General features: G+C 37.9%; 1 protein-coding gene across 1 annotated transcript in view; it reads right to left on the bottom strand.

Annotated features, from left to right (window-relative positions):
• AHI1 (Abelson helper integration site 1) overlaps positions 1–20,774 on the bottom strand; it is a 194,686-nt gene that overhangs the window by 58,065 nt on the left and 115,847 nt on the right. The window contains exon 21 of the mRNA XM_037045869.1: positions 12,149–12,204. Coding sequence (XP_036901764.1) covers positions 12,149–12,204 — 56 coding nt within the window. The remainder of the gene's footprint in view (positions 1–12,148; positions 12,205–20,774) is intronic.

Raw genomic sequence — 20,774 nt, 5'->3', positions numbered from 1 at the left:
AGAGTATACAGTGCGGAGCAGAGCTTTTAAAACTTTAAGTTGTTTTTTTAAGTGTTAACTGCTGTGAATATTACCTGAACTGCTTCCAATTTCCACAGAATCTGCTTAGTTTTGCTGAGTAGCATTGGAGCTTAAAGGTTTATTCACATGAACCGATTCTGCTTTAAAGGGAGTTAATATTGTTGGCTCATCTACCAAAATGCACTGACACATTCGATTTAAATGTTTCTAGGAGACCTTCTGTGTTTCAGTTTTCCACTGGGAAATGATGACAATACTTTTACCTTACGGAATTATTGTGACATTCAAGTGAGAAGATAACCTACACAGAATACTTTGTACAATGCCTGGCACAGACTAAGTGCCCAGTAAGCAGGCATACTTATTATTATTCAATTTTTAAAGCTCTACGGGTTATCATAGAGAAATGGTGTTTTGTAGTCAACTTTCAGTAACCATCCACAACTATAAATGTGATTATATTTTCCAAACCAAATATAGATCTATTAACTTCAACTCCATTCCTGAACAAAAACTTATTTCTAGTTTCGTTAAAGTAAGCTCTGAATCCATGAAGTGCCCCCAAAGAAGTCTGCTCATGTTGCCGTAAAATATCACCAAGCAGAGATTTGGTGACAAGAAAACTTGATGAAGTTTCACTAAAAACAGAACAAAAAGTTTCATTTCCTTCCAAAATTTATCTAAATCTTTATGCATCATACTAATCTGCGACCAGGTACGTGGTTCTACCAAGAGGGGCCTGTGTTACTGACCACCGTCAGCAGCCAACACTCTTGGCTGCTCTGGGCCAAGGGTGCCCTTGGGGGGCACGGAGATGGCGGCCGGACGCAGAGCAGCACAGAATGAAGACACGGGGCCAACTCCCAGAGAGGGTCTATGGGGCATCAGCAGTGGCAGTTGGTCCATGTTCCCCTAGGCAGGAAACACAAGAGCACCTGGTTCATAATTTTTAATTTAATTTCTCCCCAAATTGAGAATGTTTCATAAGATGATGAGGATTACTTTTTTTTCTTTTTGAAATAACTGTTTTCTTCACTTGATGGCATGATCTATTCAAGTTTTGGTTTCTTCTATGAGCTCTATTAATGCTTCCTTAAAAGGATCAAATTTTATATTAATTGGCAGGAAAACTTCAAGTAACCACCAAATCCGATTTTAATAAATATGTAAGGAAACACTTTGATAAGCACAATGCCATGGAACGCTGAAATTGATTTTAAATAATTATACTCCCCAACAAAATGACGTAATAAATTGTGCACAGATAAAAAATTTTCATTGTTACTGTTTAATCCTTTTCTAATGTTCTGAATAAAGACAACTAGTAAGGTACAATATTAAATTTGTTGATGTTACAGAGTTTGGAAGAGAGTTATTGCCACGGAAGAAAAGATTAGGATTCGAAAGAACTTTACAGGCTGGTTAGCGAAGCAAAACAAATTAATGAAACTCAAGGGGAATAAATGGACAACTTTGCACTTGAATAATAATAGCCAAGAGATTACTGTTGGGCTTACACTCTGTAATCAGTACTTCAAACAACAGAACAACACTAATAAAGTGGTTGCTATCACCATTCTAGAGATAAGGATTCTGTCCCACACATAAATAAATAATGGGAAGATATGTCTTGATAGCACATCTTTAAAACGTCAAGAAGTTATGGCAGGTCAAAGTTCAGTATCAACACAGTATCCAGATTACAGAAACCAGTAATACCACTAAATTTTCACATCACAATCAGAACATTAACTCCAGTTACAGATGCCCCCTTTTTCAAGGAAAGCAAACAAACAGGAATGGAATCAACACAGGTTAAGACAAGTAAATGGATATGATATAGATATTCTCAAACATCTTACGAGCTGCATTTATGGAAGAGGAAACTGATTTGTTCTAAAATGGTCTAGAAAAAGAGTACAGCTAAGATACTAATCATTTGCAGTAAAGTAAAAGACTTGAGGTAATAAAAAACAGTGTTTTAAGGTGGAATTCGTTTTTGTTTTCCAGGAAAGAATGTCTCCACAAGTAAAGGGACTTTTTCTTTAGTAACCACTGACACATCTTTCTCACATGTTGAAACTCAATGACTGGAAACGTGTAAAGATTAGAAATGTCTCAAAACTCTTCTGACAATATCCCATTATTAGCAGAAAATGTGGTCTCTGGAAAAGTTTTGATGCAAATATCAGGAACTCTAGGGGCTCTCAGGCAGCAGCATGTTAATGAAAAAAGAAAAGAACCCCCCAACTCCCCGTGTACCAGCTGTGCGATCCTACACAAGCCTCTCGCGTCTCAGTGCCTCGGTTCACAATCTGTGGGAATAATACCACCTACCTGAGAATTACGCAGATGAAAAGAAAGTAGATACATAGATATACTGATAACACAGTAAAGTATTCAATGCATATATACCATTAATCTCCACAAGGCACTGATAAAGTAAATGATAATTTTGCATTATTTTTAAATTGAATTTATTGGGGTGACATTGCATCACAAAATATACAGGTTTCAGGGGTACAGCCCATCACCCCAGGCAACATCTCTTTCTGTCCCGTCTCGCCCACTTTGCCCACTTCCACCTACCCCCACCAAACCCTTTTCTCTCTTACTATCACCACTCTGTTGTCTGTGTCTTTGTGTTATATAGAGAGATTTTACTGCCTACATTTTCTTCTACGATTTTTATGGTTTTGTGACTTACCCATCAGTCATCTATCCATTTTGAGTTTATTGTTATGTATGATGTAAGTTGGTGGTCTAGTTTCATTTTTTCACATGTACCTGTTTCCAAAACCATTTATCGCAAAGTCTGTCTTTACTCCACTGTATACTCTTGTGCCCTTTGTCAAATATCAACTGACCATAAAGGCGTGCGATTAACTTGTTCAGGATTGTTATAAATGCTGGGAATATAATAACAGTTATTGCTTTGCAGAGTGCTCAGACTGTAGTGCTGAACAGAGCGTGCGGATCCCTCTCTGGATCGAGCACACATTTCACTTGGAGAGACATTTGCTGATATCTAAAGAAACAGAATTAGGAAAGATCCAAAGAACAAAGATGTGTCATCACAGACCAAGGCAAAGATCATCCTCACCCTCATACAATTACTATGCATAATTGCAAAAGTTGGACAGTGGGGAAAACTGATAGGAAAAAATCAATTAATTTGAAATGTGTGGTTAGAGAAGAGCTCCATGAATACTCTGGACCATCAGAAAGATGAACAGGTGGAGGCCTAGAGCAAATTAAGCCTGAAACATGTCTGGAGGCAAAAATGAAAAAAACTGAAGCTGTCCTACTTCGAGTGCATCATGAGAAGGCAGGGTTCTTTGCAAGGAATTATATTGCTAGAAAAATAGAAGGCAGCAAGAAAAAAGAAAGACCAAATATGAGCTGGACCGACTCCATAAAAGAAGCCACAGGCAAGAGTCTACAGGAACTACGCAGGGCTGTTGAAGACAGGACCCTGTGGACATCACTCATTCACGAGGTCAGCAGGAATTGGAGCCAATTCAACAACATGTAACACGTTCAAAGAAAAAGCTTGTCATGCAAAAGTGTGCATATTCCTCACAGAGACCAAACGTTCAAAGGCCTGTGTATGAGGAGGTAACAGCTGGGCCCTATTGAAGAAGCTTAGCAGAGAGTGTCATAAAACGATGCTGATGAGAAAGGTAGAGATCAGATTGTGGAGGCCCTACAAGTTCCTGGGAGAGGTTTTGTGTTGTATTCTAAACGTGGGGAGAAGTTATTGAAGTGTTAAGCAGGAGGATAACACATTCTGAATTACATTTTAAAAAGATCCCTCTGGCTGTCGGGACTTCTGAATTCATGAGTAAGGTGTGATTACCTGTGTAGGACAGCCCGACAGTCCCAGTCCTGCGGTGACTGGACTTCTGCACTGACTCCAGGCGAGAGTCAGAATGCACAAATAAACTGACACATAATCAAACAAACTTCAAAAACTGAAGAGAGAGCCCTGGCCAGGCAGCTCAGTTGGCTGGAGCATCATCCTGTACACCAAAAGGCTGCAGGTTCAATTCCCAGTCAGGGCACATACCTAGGTTGTGGGTTCAATTGCTGGTTGGGGCACTGATGGGAGGCAACTGATCGATGGTTCTCTCTCACATCAGCATTTCTCTTTCCCCCTTTCCTCTCTCTCTAAAATCAATTAAAAATATCCTTGGGTGAGGATTAAAAAAATGAAAAAAGAAAAAGAAGGAAGGCTGGTCAAGACACACGCAGGCTGTTGTGGCAATTTTCATCAGATTCCCTTGTTCCTGATGTCCCTGACCTAACTGGGACCCTGAGGCCCTTCCTCTGATTCTTCACCTAAGACATCTTCTCAGGCTTGGGATAATTTCTTGTCCTTATTATCTGGCCATTTCTTGTGATTAAATAATACTCAATATCTGGTACACAGAGAAATATATTGAGTAGGGTGCGATGTGTCTTAACTCATTCCTTGCAACAACCCTTGAGGTAGGTATTACTACCCCCACTTACAGATCAGGAAACTGAAGCACAAAGAGATAAGTCACATGGAGCAAAAGTGGCTGAACTAGCACTTACAGTCAGGTCATTTGGTTTTGGATTAAGTGTTCTTAACCCCTCTTCTAACAGTACTTGTCAATGCGAAACACTCAGACATGTTTAGAGATCTGCAAGTAACTCAGAGTCGCCAGAGTGAGCATCGGGGAAGAGCTGGAAATAAGCCTAGAAAGGGAGAGGAAGGGCTCCAAATGGCGTGCTGAATAGCTTTCCAACTGGTAGGAGATGAGGTACACCGCAGGGTCTTCAATGCATGACAATATTTATGTTGCAGAGAAACAACTTTGTGGAGAATGGAATTGGGAGGTGAGTAGGCAGAGACTGCTTTCTGACTCAGCTTTTTCTGAAGATTGGGTGTCTGCCTTCTTCCTGGACAGGGAACGCTGGATACCCCTAGTGAGGAATCCGCCCGCTCCCAGCCCATGTTGATGCGAGTGACTTCCCACGCAGACGCCTGAGCCTTCCAACTGCTGGGGCTCCCTCCTGCACTGCTTCCTCCACGGCTGCACAGTGTCGCTCTACCAAGCACAACACATCTAGATCTTCAAACTCATCCCCATTTCTGAGATTCGAGCCTATGTTCTCAGTTCTCTGGACATTTCTACTTATCCATGGACTTAGGTTATCTGAAATTTAACATGCCTAAAATCGAATCTATTATTCTCTTAAGAAAATTAGCCTTCATTCCTCTTTTCAAAAATAATCTGTTATTGGTGTCATCATTCTCTCCATTTGGGAATCATCTTTTACCACTTTTGTTCTGAGTTGCTACCATCAATTCTAATCCCCAAATCTTTCTCAAAAGCACACCTCTGCTTCCATTTCCACTGCCCCTTCCTCACTCAGACCAGTCACTCAGACCAGAATCACTTCAAATGTGGATTGCAGTGGCTTCACAACTCATATTCTTCCTATTACCATCCACCTTTTATTTCAACCTGTTTAACAACATTACCCCCTTGGACACATATATACAACAAAATACCACTTGGCCATGAAAAGGAATGAATCTTACTATTTGCAACAGCAAGGATGGGCCTACAGGGTACTATGATCAGTGAAATAAGCCAGTCTGAGACGGACAAGCATCATATGATTTCACTCATATGAAGAATCTAAGGAACAAAATAAACAAATGAACAAACAAAATAGAAACACACGTACAGATACAGAGGACAGATTGACGGTTGCCAGAGGGGAGGGGTGCTGGGCGGCAGGGTTAAAAAAGGTGAAGGGATTAAGAAGTACCAACTGATCATCACAAAATCAGGATGTAAGGGAAGGCACAGGAAATATGGTCAACAATGCTGTGGCGATGGTCCATGGTGCTGGGTGGACATGAATTACCAGAGGGAACACTTTGTAGAGCACATGAATGTCCAGCCACTGTGATGTTCATCTGACACTAAAACAAAATAGTGTTGAATGCAAACTATAATCGAAAAAAAACACCATTTTCCGGACTATAAGATGCACCTAGGTTTTAGAGGAAAATAGAAAAAAATTTTTAAGCAAAAAATGTGGTAAAATATTTAATAACATAAATAACATAATATTTGACCAATATAAATGTAAACAGAACTCAACAGCAGCATTAGCAACCATAATTCTTCCCAAATTTGGGGGGGAGGGCGGTGCATCTTATAGTCTGAAAAATATGTGACAAAAAATTACCCCCTTGATCATATTCTATGCTCAAATGCTTTACTATTGCTCCTGTTGAGAAAGTCTTTATTCTGCATCTAACACCCAGTGATCTTTATGAATCATGTCCAAATTACCTTTTCTAATCTGGTAGCTGATGTTCTTAAATACTCTGCTTCAGTCAAACTGAGTATCATCTGTGTATTTTCCTTCTATGGATCTTTGGTCACATCGTTACTCTGGTCTAGAATATCCGATTCCTCTTTAAATCCCAGCCTCTCTCATTATCCAGTAGCACCTTCCCTAACAGCCTTCTCTAAACAGTGTTCCCAACCCCCGGAGTCCTGGGAATCCCTGTAGCGCGCAAGGCCAAGGCCGAATCCAGCTCTCCACTGTGCTTTATCCATCCATCCGGGCACCTTGTTTCTACCCAGTGGCAGCACTGAGCGCTCGATTAACTGCTAAGGAGTAGCTACATTCATAGAGCCCTAAAGTTACATTCGGCCCTTTGAAGGCAACTGTGAGGCTGATGTGGCTCCCGGTGAAAATGAGTTTGACACCCTAACCCATATTCCTTACCTTAAGCACAAGCTGCTGTGGTGACACGACATGTGTTTCACATTGCTCATAATTTTTATCCATTTCATATATTGGGATTTAACTGTTCACAGCTGACTTTTCTAATGAGACTAAGAGCTACTCAAAGACACAAAGCATGTTTTGTATTTTTTATACTTCTAATTTGGCCATGCCACTCTCTTACCTATCCACTGCCTGGTACTGCACTATGCTATGTGCATTCCTAATGTTTACTGATAATGCAGAAAGCACCCTCAGACTATGCCACTGTTATGTTACAGTCCTCCAGTGATATAAAATTTCCAGAATGTTAAGTCTGCCAGGTAGAAAGATTCAGAATGGTCAAAACAGAATTAAGGGGGAAAGTCTAGGAAAAACGTGAATGTCAGTGAAGTGTGCTGATGGGAAAAATCAACATAACTTAAAATTTCTGGGTAAAAAACTACTGTGCAGATACTTAAGAGAAATGACATATTATGAACAACTCAAAGTAGTCTTAAAGGAGAACTTATTTTGTATTTAGATTTGAATTTCAAAAGAACTGCTTTGAATTGCTACTTTATTGATAAGTGAAAACAGATTCTTTTATGACTTCAGCTATAAAAGCTTGTAGTTTATCAGTTCCCTCTCCACCCTGCAATTACCTACAGGAAGAGATTGGCCATGGGTTCTATTTTATGAGTTTTACAGGGACACATTCACCCCAAATTACATACTATGAATTCCTGGAAAATTCTACAAACTGAAAAAAATAGAGTGCTGGCAATCTTATGAACCTACAGAGTGGGCTATATACTGATAACAACCCAACAACTCAAATGTGGTGGAATAGGTACCGATACGAAGAAACTTTAGAGTCTTGAAATAAAATTAAATTTGTAGAACTCAGATAAGTACATTCATGAATAATGTTATTGTTAAGGGTGAGCAATAACACGGACATCTCGGATACCCTTTTAGAATAACAAAACACCCTAAAACACATTAAAGTTTATTACTGATGAAAAATTATGTGACAAAAATTTACCTATCAAGTCCTTAGAAAACCCAGACAAAGCGTAACTGCCAGAATGAATGAATGAATGGCTTGCAAATTGCTTGGTCTTATAATGAGAAAGAATAATAAACCAACATTTGAATTTCCACTCAAACTAGGACATTTTCATCCCTGATGATTAGTGCAGGCCCTGGACGGCCGCGGTCCATAGGTGAGCGTCCCGGGAGGCGGCCCGGGCGCTGTCCCAGCCTGTCGTGGAGGATGTGGAGGCTTCTGTGAAAGCGCCAGCTGTAGTTCCATAAACTGCCAACAATCTATTTGCTAAAAGAATGCTGTTCTTCCTAGTGGGGTTGTGGAATCACTTCATAAAATAAAAAGAAAAAAGTACTATTCGTCAGTGTGACAGTTTTAGAACTGAAGAAGCTTTACAAAAATGGATGACTGACAACCACAGGCCACACCGATGCGATCTGAAGTTTACTGTATCTGTCTTCACTGCAAAACATTCAAAAACAACTCTTCACAAATCACAGTTATTTATAATATTCAGCGTGGTGTGCCACGTTTTAATTCCACCAGACAACAGGAAACGCCATGGGAACTGCTGTGCATGTGGTTGTAATCAAAGGGCAGGTAGGTTTTAACTTTATTCCTCAGGTAATAATCTCAAATACGTAAAGATCAAACACGTGAGGGAAGACTTCCTTATGCTAGTTACTATTTCTCTTTGATACGCAAATGAGTCCTTCATTTAAGGTAAACAGGGAACTCAAGCTAGTATCGACTTAACTATTAACTAACTTTTACACCAGTTTTCCAGGGTTCAGACAGTGACCTTTGATTAATCCGAGTCTGGTATTACCCTTAACTTGCTGCAGACTACAAGCAGGTGCAGCAACTAGTTCTTAAAGTGGCATGGTCTAATTATTTTCATGTGATCTAATACTATGATTGTCTAATGTTTTATTCGCTTTTCTACAATACTAAAATGTCTGAGTGAATACCATTCAGGACAAAATTCAGTGAAAAGGAAGCCACATGTTTACCCATTAAATCTGAAATAAGAGATTAGGTATAAATAAAAGAAAATCTGTAATACACAAGCAGGCAAAACAAGCTATCTATACAAAAGAATAAGTACTGATATACAATGTCTCTCCTTTACTGAATACTAGAAGCCAGACATGACAATTTCCAATGCTTTGAGACAAAAAGGTTATGTTCAAATAATTAAAAACCCTGGCAAGCTGTCTTATGCAAAGACAACTAAGATATTTTAAAATATGTAGACTCAGATAACATACCTCTTTCAATTTATATTTCTTAAAAACATAACTTGAAAATGTACTCATATATAAACTAGGTTAAGAACTCAGAATGCAAAAAAATGAGTAGTAACTAGAGCTAGTGAAAGAAGAGTTCGCTTCTTCCTGATGGAGGGGTAATGCCAGATGGGCGTATTTTTTTACTTTCTATCAAAGGCACCTCAAAAACAGATATGATATTATTTATATCAGAAAGAAAAATTTCCAATGTAAATATTAAAGTGCATATAATAAAATTTGTAAAGTACATTAAAAAGAGAATGAGAGAAAACACAGAACAAAGATACACAGGTGATTTATGTCAGAACAACCTATATTTTCTTAAGGAATACTACAGCATATTACAGTGCTACAGAATTAAACTATCCTCTGCAACCGCATATTCACTGAAAAGTTCATTCTAACTCAGAATGTGAGACACACATCTTTACCTATTATGGAGAAACTCTTTTTTCCATCACCTGATGAATAGTTATAGCTAGTACTGTACACTCCCCTAGACCCAGGACATTCATGGTGGTCCTTAGAGCAGAAGGGAACTGGGATGCTAATGTGTAGCAAGACGTGAGCTGGAAATTGCTAGTTAGGTACAAAGTCAAGAAGTCACGTGGGGCCCCAGCCTCAGCCATTTTGAAATCCTAGCCAACTCCCTTTCAAGTTTTTTTCTCAGACTCCAGGAATATCTCTTCTTTTCAGACCAACCTAGTACAAAAAGTTTGAACTTATAAACATCCCACCTTAAATTCTTTAGACAACCCTAGCTGGTGTTGCTCAGTGGATTGAGCACTGGCCTGTAAACCAAAGCATTGTAGGTCTGATTCCTAGTCACTGCACATGCCTGGGTTGTGGGTCAGGTCCCCAGTAGGGGACACACAAGAGAAAACCACAGACTGATGAGAATTTCTCTCCCTGTCTTTTGCCCTCTCTTCCCCTCTCTCTAAAAAATAAATAAAATACTTTAAAAAAATTTTAGGCAAGCTTTCCCCATTTCTTCCATCTCTAAATACTTTCTTCTCTTAATCCCTTAAAAGAAAATGAGAGTATACAGAAACAAAGGATGGAAATTGGGTAAAATTGTATTTTCTGTGAAAATCAGACTTTATCTTCCAGGACACTGAGTAATGAACACATCTTTGATTCTATTTAGAGGTTATGGAGAAAGGGCCAAAGGTACCGGCCAGTAAGCAGGGGGCTGGGGAGAACAGGGGTGGCAGAATATATATAGTTTGTAGTAAAGAGAGAGGAGAAGACCTTNAATACTTTCTTCTCTTAATCCCTTAAAAGAAAATGAGAGTATACAGAAACAAAGGATGGAAATTGGGTAAAATTGTATTTTCTGTGAAAATCAGACTTTATCTTCCAGGACACTGAGTAATGAACACATCTTTGATTCTATTTAGAGGTTATGGAGAAAGGGCCAAAGGTACCGGCCAGTAAGCAGGGGGCTGGGGAGAACAGGGGTGGTAGAATATATATAGTTTGTAGTAAAGAGAGAGGAGAAGAGCTTCAAAAAATGTAAAGAAGAAACTTGGCTGAAGTTGAAACCTGGAGAACTGAGTGTCTGGGGGGGGGTGCTGCATACACCAAGTATATTACAACTGAGTGACTGCACAGAGTTTCTACTGTTATTAATATAATAGGAACCAGCATTTATAATCTAAACGGGGAAAACAATCAAAAGACCAGCAGGACCTAAACTGTTATTATTAGATGTTGTTCCTAATTCACTGAAGTCATTTTGAGATCACTATGGTAAATGTTAATACCATCATTTTTCGTAAGTTCATGATGATTCGGTTCTATTATTTTACCACTTAACATGAGAATCTATAATTAGTCTACACACAAAACTCTCTGCCAGGATGCACTTTTCTAAGTTCCAGAATGTACAACAATCCCTCCAGAAATGGAAACACGGGTGCCACAGGGAATGCCTGCAGGAGTAACACAAATTCCAAAAGTATGCAAAATAATCCAATGAGTATATGATTTGAATGCAGTAAAATAGTTTATGTTCCATAATTGCTAATCTGTAATTTTAAATATTACAGAATAAAACTTACCTAGGCTATGGCTACTAAAGGGTAATTGGAACACACAGAGCAGCCAACTATTTTTTAATACTACACTGACGATGAGTTCCTCAAACACCAGTCTTTACGGCAGCTCCACATGCTACTAGGCCATCAGATATGCTGAATTACTCATATGGATTTATTACAAATAGAAACTGGAGGCAATCTGCCTTTGAGAAAAATATTATCAATACAATTCAGATATAGTAGAATATTGTCTTCATTTTCTTGAAAAAGATTAGGTATTACCAGATTTTCTAACAGCAGGAAATGATGAGTTTTATGAACTACTTAATGAACAGAAAGGACAAGAATAAGATTATGCTTCGTGAAGAGGAAGATACACTCTAGTCTACATCATCACAAACCTTTTAAGTGGGAACTTACCAACTAGTATATATTTCATGTAAATGTTATATTCACAGATAAAATTTAATCATTTTCTTTTTATATCATCTTTATAATTATTTTAATCTAGAGTGACACTACAAGTGTTAAATGACTTTTGTTGCCTGGTAGTAATGTAAGAAGGATAAATTAAAAGATTTCCCTTGGATAACAACAAAGCCCAGCAAAAAAGTCAAAGCCCAACATTCACTCTAAATGAGTCCAGTGCACAGAACAACATGCATTTTAGAAAGGGTTTAAATTCATTTGCATAGAGATTTGCATTACTTTGTCAAAAGGATGAGGTATTTTTAAATTAAAAACCATTCTGTTTATAACATTAACAAGTACCTATAAAAATGATACAGATGTTATTTTTTTACACCTTGGCAAAAATTAGTAAATTTTCCTCATCAGAACACATGAGGTTCCTTTTCGTGAAGGGGTATAAATTTCCAACCAAAGGGGGGTGACGAGAGTTTTCTACAAAGTCATGACTACAACCAGCAGCACTGCGTAGCTTCTTATCAGGTTAACAAAGCAGAAATGCATCGCCTTACCGCTGGTGCAGCGTCCACGTGATGGTTACCAGGCATTCTTTCTGGGCTGGTAATTCCTATGAAAAGAAAAGACGGTGAATATTTGCTTATTATACCTGTTCATTTTATTTTGAAAACATTTATGTCAGTAAGACACGATTCCTACAGCTTATAAGAAAAAAAGCATCGCTTCAACCACAGGGTCCTATAAAGTTCACAAACGCTTGGGGAGCTGAGCTAAGGGATTTGACTTCAGGTGAGACAGGCCACTTTCCCTATTCCACTGGCCTCAGCACTGGTGCAAAACATGTCCACATCCTGCTGTCGGCTCAGAATTATACACACACCATTATCTCTGCTCTACTGCACTGCTTCCTTGAAACTTTATTTCTGACCCTAGGGCATCATGTTTTCATAGAGAAATATCACAAAAGCTAGAAGAAATCACTTCCTTATTTTCTAAAAAAGAATAAATAAAGCTATTTGAATTTCTCTTTGATCTGACTACTATAACACACTGTATTATTTATTCGGTCACCATGGATTATCTGGAAAATTAAAATTCCCTTTGATTCTCCTCTTTAAAATGATAACACTGACTAATAAACTTGAAAAAAATCCTTTTATCATGTGAGGATTTATCTCTTTGTTCCTAATGTTCTTTACTTCATTTCCTCGTAATAAACAGCTCCTAAGGATATAACACACTGCATCTCATCTGTAAAGATACTGGTTCAAAGTAAAGCTCTAGTTAAAAATGAACACATGTGTGGGTCTCCTTCACTCGACAACGCGTCCATCAGCAAACCAGTGAGTTGGGATCTCAGAATAGTTTGCTCAAATAATCCTAAAGGCTCTCACAGGCGGGGATGGTTAGAAGTCAGACTGCAATGTACTGTTAGTGGTGATTAGCAAAATTCCTAATTGACACAAAATATTAGTTCTTCTGATTTATAGGCATTTAACTTATTTTTCTTAAGATATGATTGAGATTAACACAAAAAAATCACTTTTTGTCACTTTGCAAGAGTACATTCAAAATAAACAAAGTACAAAAATAAAGTACCATGAAACATTAAAAATTTTGTTTCATTAAAATTTTTTTCTCAACATCTATTATTAGCCAGTGCAGTATAAAGGACAGTACCACCTTTTATTTAATCAACTAATATATACTGAGTGGCTACTTGGTACTCAGTAATAAAAGATAAATTATAAAGGATAAATTATGATTTCTGACCTCAAGAGTGCAAGAAAAAAAGATATCCTTTTTTGAAGAAGCACCACAGAGCATATAAACAGTTTCGTATTAAGTGTAATAACAATTTTAAGGTAATTTTGACAGGCACATTTTTATTCATATAGTAACATTGGCCTTGAATTTAAACACATTTTTTAAAAACCTGAGTAAAACACATTGTAAAACATTCAAGTGATGCCAATTCTTTTTTTCTATTTAAAGTGAAATTTGAATCAAAAAACATTTTTGAATGCTTGAATACAGTTGTCTCCATCTTCCCATCATCACTTTCCCCAACCCCACCTAAATAATGCCAATTCGTAATGCAAGATTTTTAATAACGTCAAAGTATATACAGAACAAATGGGGAAATCCTCTCTTCCCCAGACCCCGTTCCCACAACTCTCCCTAGGTGCAGCCACTAGGACCAGTCTGGCATGACGTCTGTGTCCTCACTAATGTCACCTGCTGTCAGGTTGGCCTAGACCGATTACTGATTTTAAAATTCTTACCAATTACAAGCAACTTCAAAATGATGGAAATTAAACAAAAAGAATCCCCAAAAATCTGTATCTTCAGTTTATAAAATTAGAAAACAACTACATAATTAACAGTTCCAATTTTGGAATCTGTTAAAAATGTAAGTTTTAGAAGTGGGTTATCCAAAGACATAATCTTAGCTTTAAATCCTAGTTTTAAATAATATCATTTGTAAATACAATCATACATGTTTGTTCAAACTTTCAGTGAATACACAGAAAGTTCTGTTTGTTAGAATATCCCCAAATAGCTCTATTCTATGGAAATTTTACCTAAACAATCTATATTGATCTATATTTGTACCTTATTTCACCTTTATCAAGGTGAAAGCTCATATTAAGGAGCTTGCAATGGGGGCATTTTTGCATGTCAACTTGGCTAGGCCCCCGTACTCAGACGTATGGCCATCCCACACGGTCCTGGGGAGGTGTTTTCAGGATGCTGTGAACATTTACATCGACAGACTTTGAGCAAAGCAGATTATATTCCCTATGGTGGCTGAGTCTCATCCAATTGGTTGAAAGCCTCAAGAGTAACCTCTCTGAGAAAGAGGGACTTTTGTCATTAGACTGCTTTTGAACTTCATCTGTAACTCTTCCCTAACTTTCTGGCCTGCCAGCCTGCCTGAAAATTTTGGACTTCCCAGCCTCCATAATCATGTGAACCAATTCCACAAAATAAATCTATCTACACTCACACTGTACTGGTTCTCTTTTCCTGCAGAACACTAACAGTTACTTTATGGGAAACATTAAATAAAATATTATTTGCAATGTTTATATTCTAAGTTAAATACTTGTTCTCTAACTATATTAATGAGGTAGAAATATAGTTAAATATATAATTTATGATGGAGTATTTTAAAATTAGAATACCTCAAAATGAACTTAAGAAAATAAAACATCTATAGTTAATCAATCTATCAATAATTTTTTAAGAATATAAAATCAGTGTGTCAATAAATACTGCTAAATTGTCTAGTCTGACAGTCTTTGCTTTTTAATGCTTGGATTATTTACATTTGGTGCAATTAAAGTATGGCTGTGTTTAAATCTGTTATCTTGCTATTTTATTTCCTCCTTTTCTGTACTCTTTTGGAACAATAAAATATCTTTACTATTCCACATTATATATTCCAAATGGCTAAATTTTTCAATATACATCTTTATACTTTTTAATGGTTAATCTACAGGCACAATAGACATCTTCATTACAGTGTACATGGAATTAGGATTTTCCATTTCACAAATAATACAATCATCTCAAAACAGTATTATTTCATTTACCCTACCACCCTTTATGCCACTGTTGGCTTATATTTTACTTTTACATGTTATAAATCCCACAATACACTGTCAATATAGTTGTTTTAAAGTCAATATAGTCTCTGAGGATTTCAAAAAAAATTAGTCTTTTATATTTAGATGTACAGCATTCAGCAGAAGTAAGTTCTGCTTGAGTGTAGTTGGTAGGGTAATAGTATGCATGTAATAATTTATAATATCAATTTGAACATTCTACCTAAAACATCATATGATATGCTTGAGTATGGTATCGATGTTGCATGCTTATGGTTTTGTAACAAAAGGGGGGCTTTATTTGTGCTGGAACCCATATATTTATCCTTTCCAGGATTTTCATTCCTCGCTGCAGATCCAAAATTTTATCTGAGATCATTTACCTTTCCTACAAAATCTCTTGTAAGATAAATCTGCTGGTGACTGTATTATTTTTTTTTCCTGAGAAGTCTTTAGTAGGTATCATTTTATGAAGAAAATTTTTGCTAGGTATAGAAATCTAGGCGGATAGCCATTTTCTTTCAGCACTTTATTTCATTCCATTGTTTCTTTTTTAAAAAGATTTTATTTATATATTTTTAGAGGGGAAGGGGAGGGGAAAAGAGAGGAAAACATCAATGTGTGGTTACCTCTTGTGCAACCCCTACTGGGGACCCGGCCCACAACCCAGGCATGTGCCCTGACTGAGAATGAAACCAGTGACCCCTTGCTTTGCAGGCCTGAGCTCAATCTACTGAGCCACACTAGCCAGGGTTCATTCTTATGAATGAACAATTCAATTGTTTCTTAGGAGGAAGTAGCCATCATCCCTATTGTTATTCCTCTGAATGTAATACATTTTTTCCTTTGACTGCTTTTACCATTCTTTTCTAGGTTTCATTTTCTTTAGTTTAATTAAGGTGTATTAGGTGGGGTTTCATTTACATAAATCTTTTGGGTTTACTAAGCTTTTTATACATTAGGTTAATGTTTTTTACTGGAGTTTGAAAACTACTAGGTCATTAATTTCTTCGCCACTTTTCTCTCTTTCTTTCCGGAATCCCAGTTATACCTGATTAGTAGTCCGTTTGATACATCACACAAGTCTGGTGCTCTGTCACCTCCGCCCCACACCCTAGGTTTGAATTTAGGTAATTTTTTATTGTCCCATCCTTGAGTTCACCGATCCTTTCTTTCTAACTGCACACTACCTGCTCTTAGCCCCACTTACTTACTTTTTAAAATTCATTTACTCTTCAGGTGTAGAATTCCCATTCTTTATCTTTTTACCATCTCTCTCCTGAAATTCTCCATCTTTTCACTCATTTTTCCCAGGTACCCTAAAAATTATTGAATATATATATATAAATGTTATTTTAAAGTTCTTGTCTAATTCTGACATTGATCATTCTTCACTAATGGTTCTTTTTCTTGATTATGGGTCACCTATTCCTGCTTATTCACCTACCTCATTATTTCTGATTTTAGGTTAGAACTGCTAGATATGTAATCAGTGAAGAATGAAATAAAAAGAAATGTTCCTTCAGAAAAGGCTCACACTTTCCTCTTTTATCAAAGTACAATGAAGGGTGGATCTTTCTGTCCAAATCAGGGGCTGGCCTGGGTTGGGGACTGAGCTGTTGCTTTAGTTAATTTCAAAATATCTATTAAATATCCCCCAAATAAGATTATCAGTTGCTCCCTCTAGGAGAATTGAGATTCAAGCATCTAGAGATCAAGAGAACTCTCTCTGCCTTTCCCCCAGTTTCTTGTTTCACTGCTTATGCCACGTTGTCCTGTTGGCAGGACTGATGGGTAGAGAGGACTGACTCACATGTGGGGTCTTCTAGGTCCCACTCCATTGTGCCAGTCCCCATGATTCTCAGAAGTTCAACTGATTTCCGTCTCAGCAAAATCACTTCGCCTGTAAAAGGCTTGCTCCTCTGCTCTCCTGTGTCTCTGTCTTAATAAATGCTCCCAGGTACTGAAGTGACTACAGGTGTAGACCACCGCAGGGAGCAGGACTCGGTCCCCTGTGGAATGTATTTCATTTGGGCTTTTTTCTGCCCACATCTCTCTGATGACGTTTAGTTTATGTGAGCCTTCTTAGTGCTGCCGTAGGAGTGACGACCATCACCAATCTCCACTTTCACTTACTGTTTCTTCTTAACTTTTCTCTGTTCTTGTCTTTGGTCATTTTCAACGCACACCCCTTTTTATCTGAATTTGTTTCTAATTTTTACTAATGTTTTAATTGTGCTATAAGTATATTATTATTTATCCAAATGAATATCTGAAAATCCCCTCCAAATGCCATATTTACCAATACCTCTTTGTTCCACACCAAAAAACTTTAAGAAGGCTTTTATTTCTCTATTCTTTTACATAAATTTATAGTTAAATTGAAATAGATGGAAATGCATAGGAATTTGTATAAATGCTAAGTATAAAGTTATTTTTTTATTTTTTAAGATTTTGTTTATTTATTGTTAAAGAGAGGGGATGGGAAGGAGAAAGAGAGGGAGAGAAACAGCAATGAGTGGTTGCCTCTCATGTGTCCCCTACTGTGAACCTGGCCCACAACCCAGGCATGTGGCTCAGTGGGAACTGAACTGACAACCCTGTGGCTTGTAGGCTGGTGCTCAATCCACTGAGCCACACCAGCCAGGGCAGAAGATACATTTTTTTACTGTATCTGAGTTCCTGGCGTGTTGGGCAAAGGGTGTAAGGTGGTACAGCTTTGCTCTCCTTGGCGCCAAACAAGGACCTGGGCAGGTAAAGCAAGGTTCTTCCAAAAGAGTAGACAGAAAATGTTTTTTTCAGAGTTGACTGAGGGCTCTGAGCTGGCAGACGCTCTAAGTCCCCTGGGGAGCTGGGTGCATCCGTCAGTTTAATGTCTGTAGCACATCGAGGGCCTGGCAGAGCCTACGGACCACACTGGACGTCCCCGCCCAGTCCCTGGGAGATGGCTGCAACACAAAATTGCTAAGACTTGAAGGGCAGAAGCCCATTCCTGTGTCTCCGCAGAAGGGTGACCAGGATTTGGGTTTCTTGCAACAGCTTATGCCTCCTTCGTAACAGCTGGAACCGCAAACCCTGAGCATGCAAACAAAACTAACAACCTCATAAGCAGTTTTAGTCACCTGAAGACCAAAGATGATAATGGAAAAATTAATTATCTGTTAAAATAAACAAAACAAGTGAAATTCAGCAACTCTGAAGAATTTGAGGATAATTAACATACAACAAAGGTACCCTCGTTTGAAAAGGAGGATACATGGCTTGCAGGAAGTAAATCGGAAGATGGGTGACATTCCCAAGGTCACACAACCAAGGAGCAGCAGCAGCAGGACTGAAACCCGAGCATCTAAGTCACAAAACCCTCCCGACTCATTTATGTGTTTGTTTATTTTAGCCCCTGTGGTCAGAACCTAATTTTATTCATCTTTGTATCCGCAGTACCTAAGCCAAATGCCTCAAACACAGAAAGTCCGCAAGAACTGACTCAAATACCGACTGAACAAATGCAATCTATGGCATATCCACGCAGTGTTAACAGATTACATTAATCACTGGAATGTTGGAGTTAAATGTTCTGGGACTGATTTCAAAAATGTTAATTTACTGCTATCTTTGGTAATGGTTTTAAATTTAATATAAAACTGAAATGTATTACTTAAAATTTTTCCTAGTTTTCCAGACATTAACACACTCTAGAGAAGGTAGTAGAAGAAATTTTATGCTTCTTCTTCTTCCTGCTTCTTCTTCTTCCTGCTTCTTCGGAGATGCTTTAGGTATTTCATTTTGTAGGAGATCAGAACATGACATTTTAGCCCATTTGTACTTGACTGATCCAAACAGCTAAATTACATATATTTTTAGTTTCCCTAAACTCTACCAACCTTCAACTCAGGATCATGATCAAAGGAAAGAGAGAACAAGGATTTATTGGACAAAGAGAGATCAGATTTATTGCAGAAGCGAAAACAGGGAGAGAAGCGAAAACTAGAGCCAGAACATACATCCAGCTATCTTATGTATCATCACCAAATGTTTATGGGCTATCCACTAAGCACAAAGCACTGTGGTAGGCAGAAGAACTTTCCCCTCCCCTTTCATTACACCATTTTAAGAGCTTTTTGCTTCAGGTAACACTATAATCATGGACCCTATCTGAGTTTTGGAAATCACCACGAATCTTTTTATAGGGCAGAAAGAATTAGGCTTCCATTATTTATGGCCAGGAAAACATAAAGAAGTATTTCAATAGAAATACTATTTGGTTTTTTTCCCTTTCTTCTTCTTTTTTATTGTTATTCTCTTACAGTTGTACCAAATTTCCGCCTTTGCCCTCCTCCACCCAGTCCACCTCCACCTCCAGTCAATTCCTACACCTTATCCATGTCCATGGGTCATTCATACATGTTCTTTGGTCTCTTCCCTTTCTTTTCACTATTATCTGCACCACACCCCCCGTCAGTCTGTTCCACGTTTCCATATCTCTAATATCTCTAGTTCTATTCTGCTCCTTAGTTGATTTTATTATATTCCTCTTACAAGTGAGATTATAAGGTATTTGCCTTTCATCGACTGGCTTATTTCACTTAGTATAAGATTCTCCAGTTCCATCCATGCTGTCACAAAGAGTAGGAGGAGTTCCTTCTTTTGTTCTGCTATGTACTATTCCATTGTGTAAATGTACCAGTTTTTTTTAAAGATTTTTTATTTATTTATTTATCTTTAGAGGGGAAGGAGAGAGGGAGAGAAACATCAATATATGGTTGCCTTTCACGTGTCCCCTGCTGGGAGTTGGCCTGCAGGGAACTGGCCTGCAACCCAGGCATGTGCCCTGACTGGGAATCGAACCACGATCCTCTGGTTCGCAGGCCTGCGCTCAGTCCACTGAGCTACACCAGTCAGGGCTGTACCAGTTTTTTGATCCATTCATTTACCGATGGGCACTTAGGTTGCTTCCAGCACTTGGCTATTATAAATTGTGCTGCTATGAACACTGGGGTGCGTAAGTTCTTTTGAATTGGTGATTTGGGATTCTTAGGGCATATTCCCAGCAGTAGAATTGCTGGGTCAAAAAGTAGCTTCATTTTTAATTTTTGAGGAAATTCCATACTATTTTCCACAGTGGCTGTATTGGTCTGCATTCCCACCAACAGTGCACTAGGGTTCCCTTTTCTCCACATCAAGCCAGCACTTGATGTTTGTTAATTTATTCATGATAGACAGTAGTTAGTTAGCTACTTAAGAACTGGGAAAAAAAATAAAACTGTATTTCAGATAATAATTTTATACCTAGAAAGGCTAAAAGTCAATGCTAAAATTAACAAAACAACAGAACTAATAAATAAATGAGAAAGTCAACACACTTTAAAATATAAAAAAATCAATATCCTTTACACATTTAAACAACCAGTCAGAAGATGTAATTGAAGAGAGTATCTCATTTATAAGAGTGTAAAAGATAAAATACTTGAATAAACACAAGAAATGTATAAAACTGTACTAAGAAAGTGTTAAAATACTTCAGAAAAACATAAAAGTACTCTTGAATAAATGGAAAGACATCCTCGTTCTG

The sequence above is a fragment of the Sturnira hondurensis genome, unplaced genomic scaffold, assembly GCF_014824575.4.
Source record: "Sturnira hondurensis isolate 20B ecotype Veracruz unplaced genomic scaffold, ASM1482457v3 Scaffold0004474, whole genome shotgun sequence".
NCBI lineage: Eukaryota > Metazoa > Chordata > Mammalia > Chiroptera > Phyllostomidae > Sturnira > Sturnira hondurensis.
This window is presented reverse-complemented; position numbering and strand designations above follow the sequence as displayed.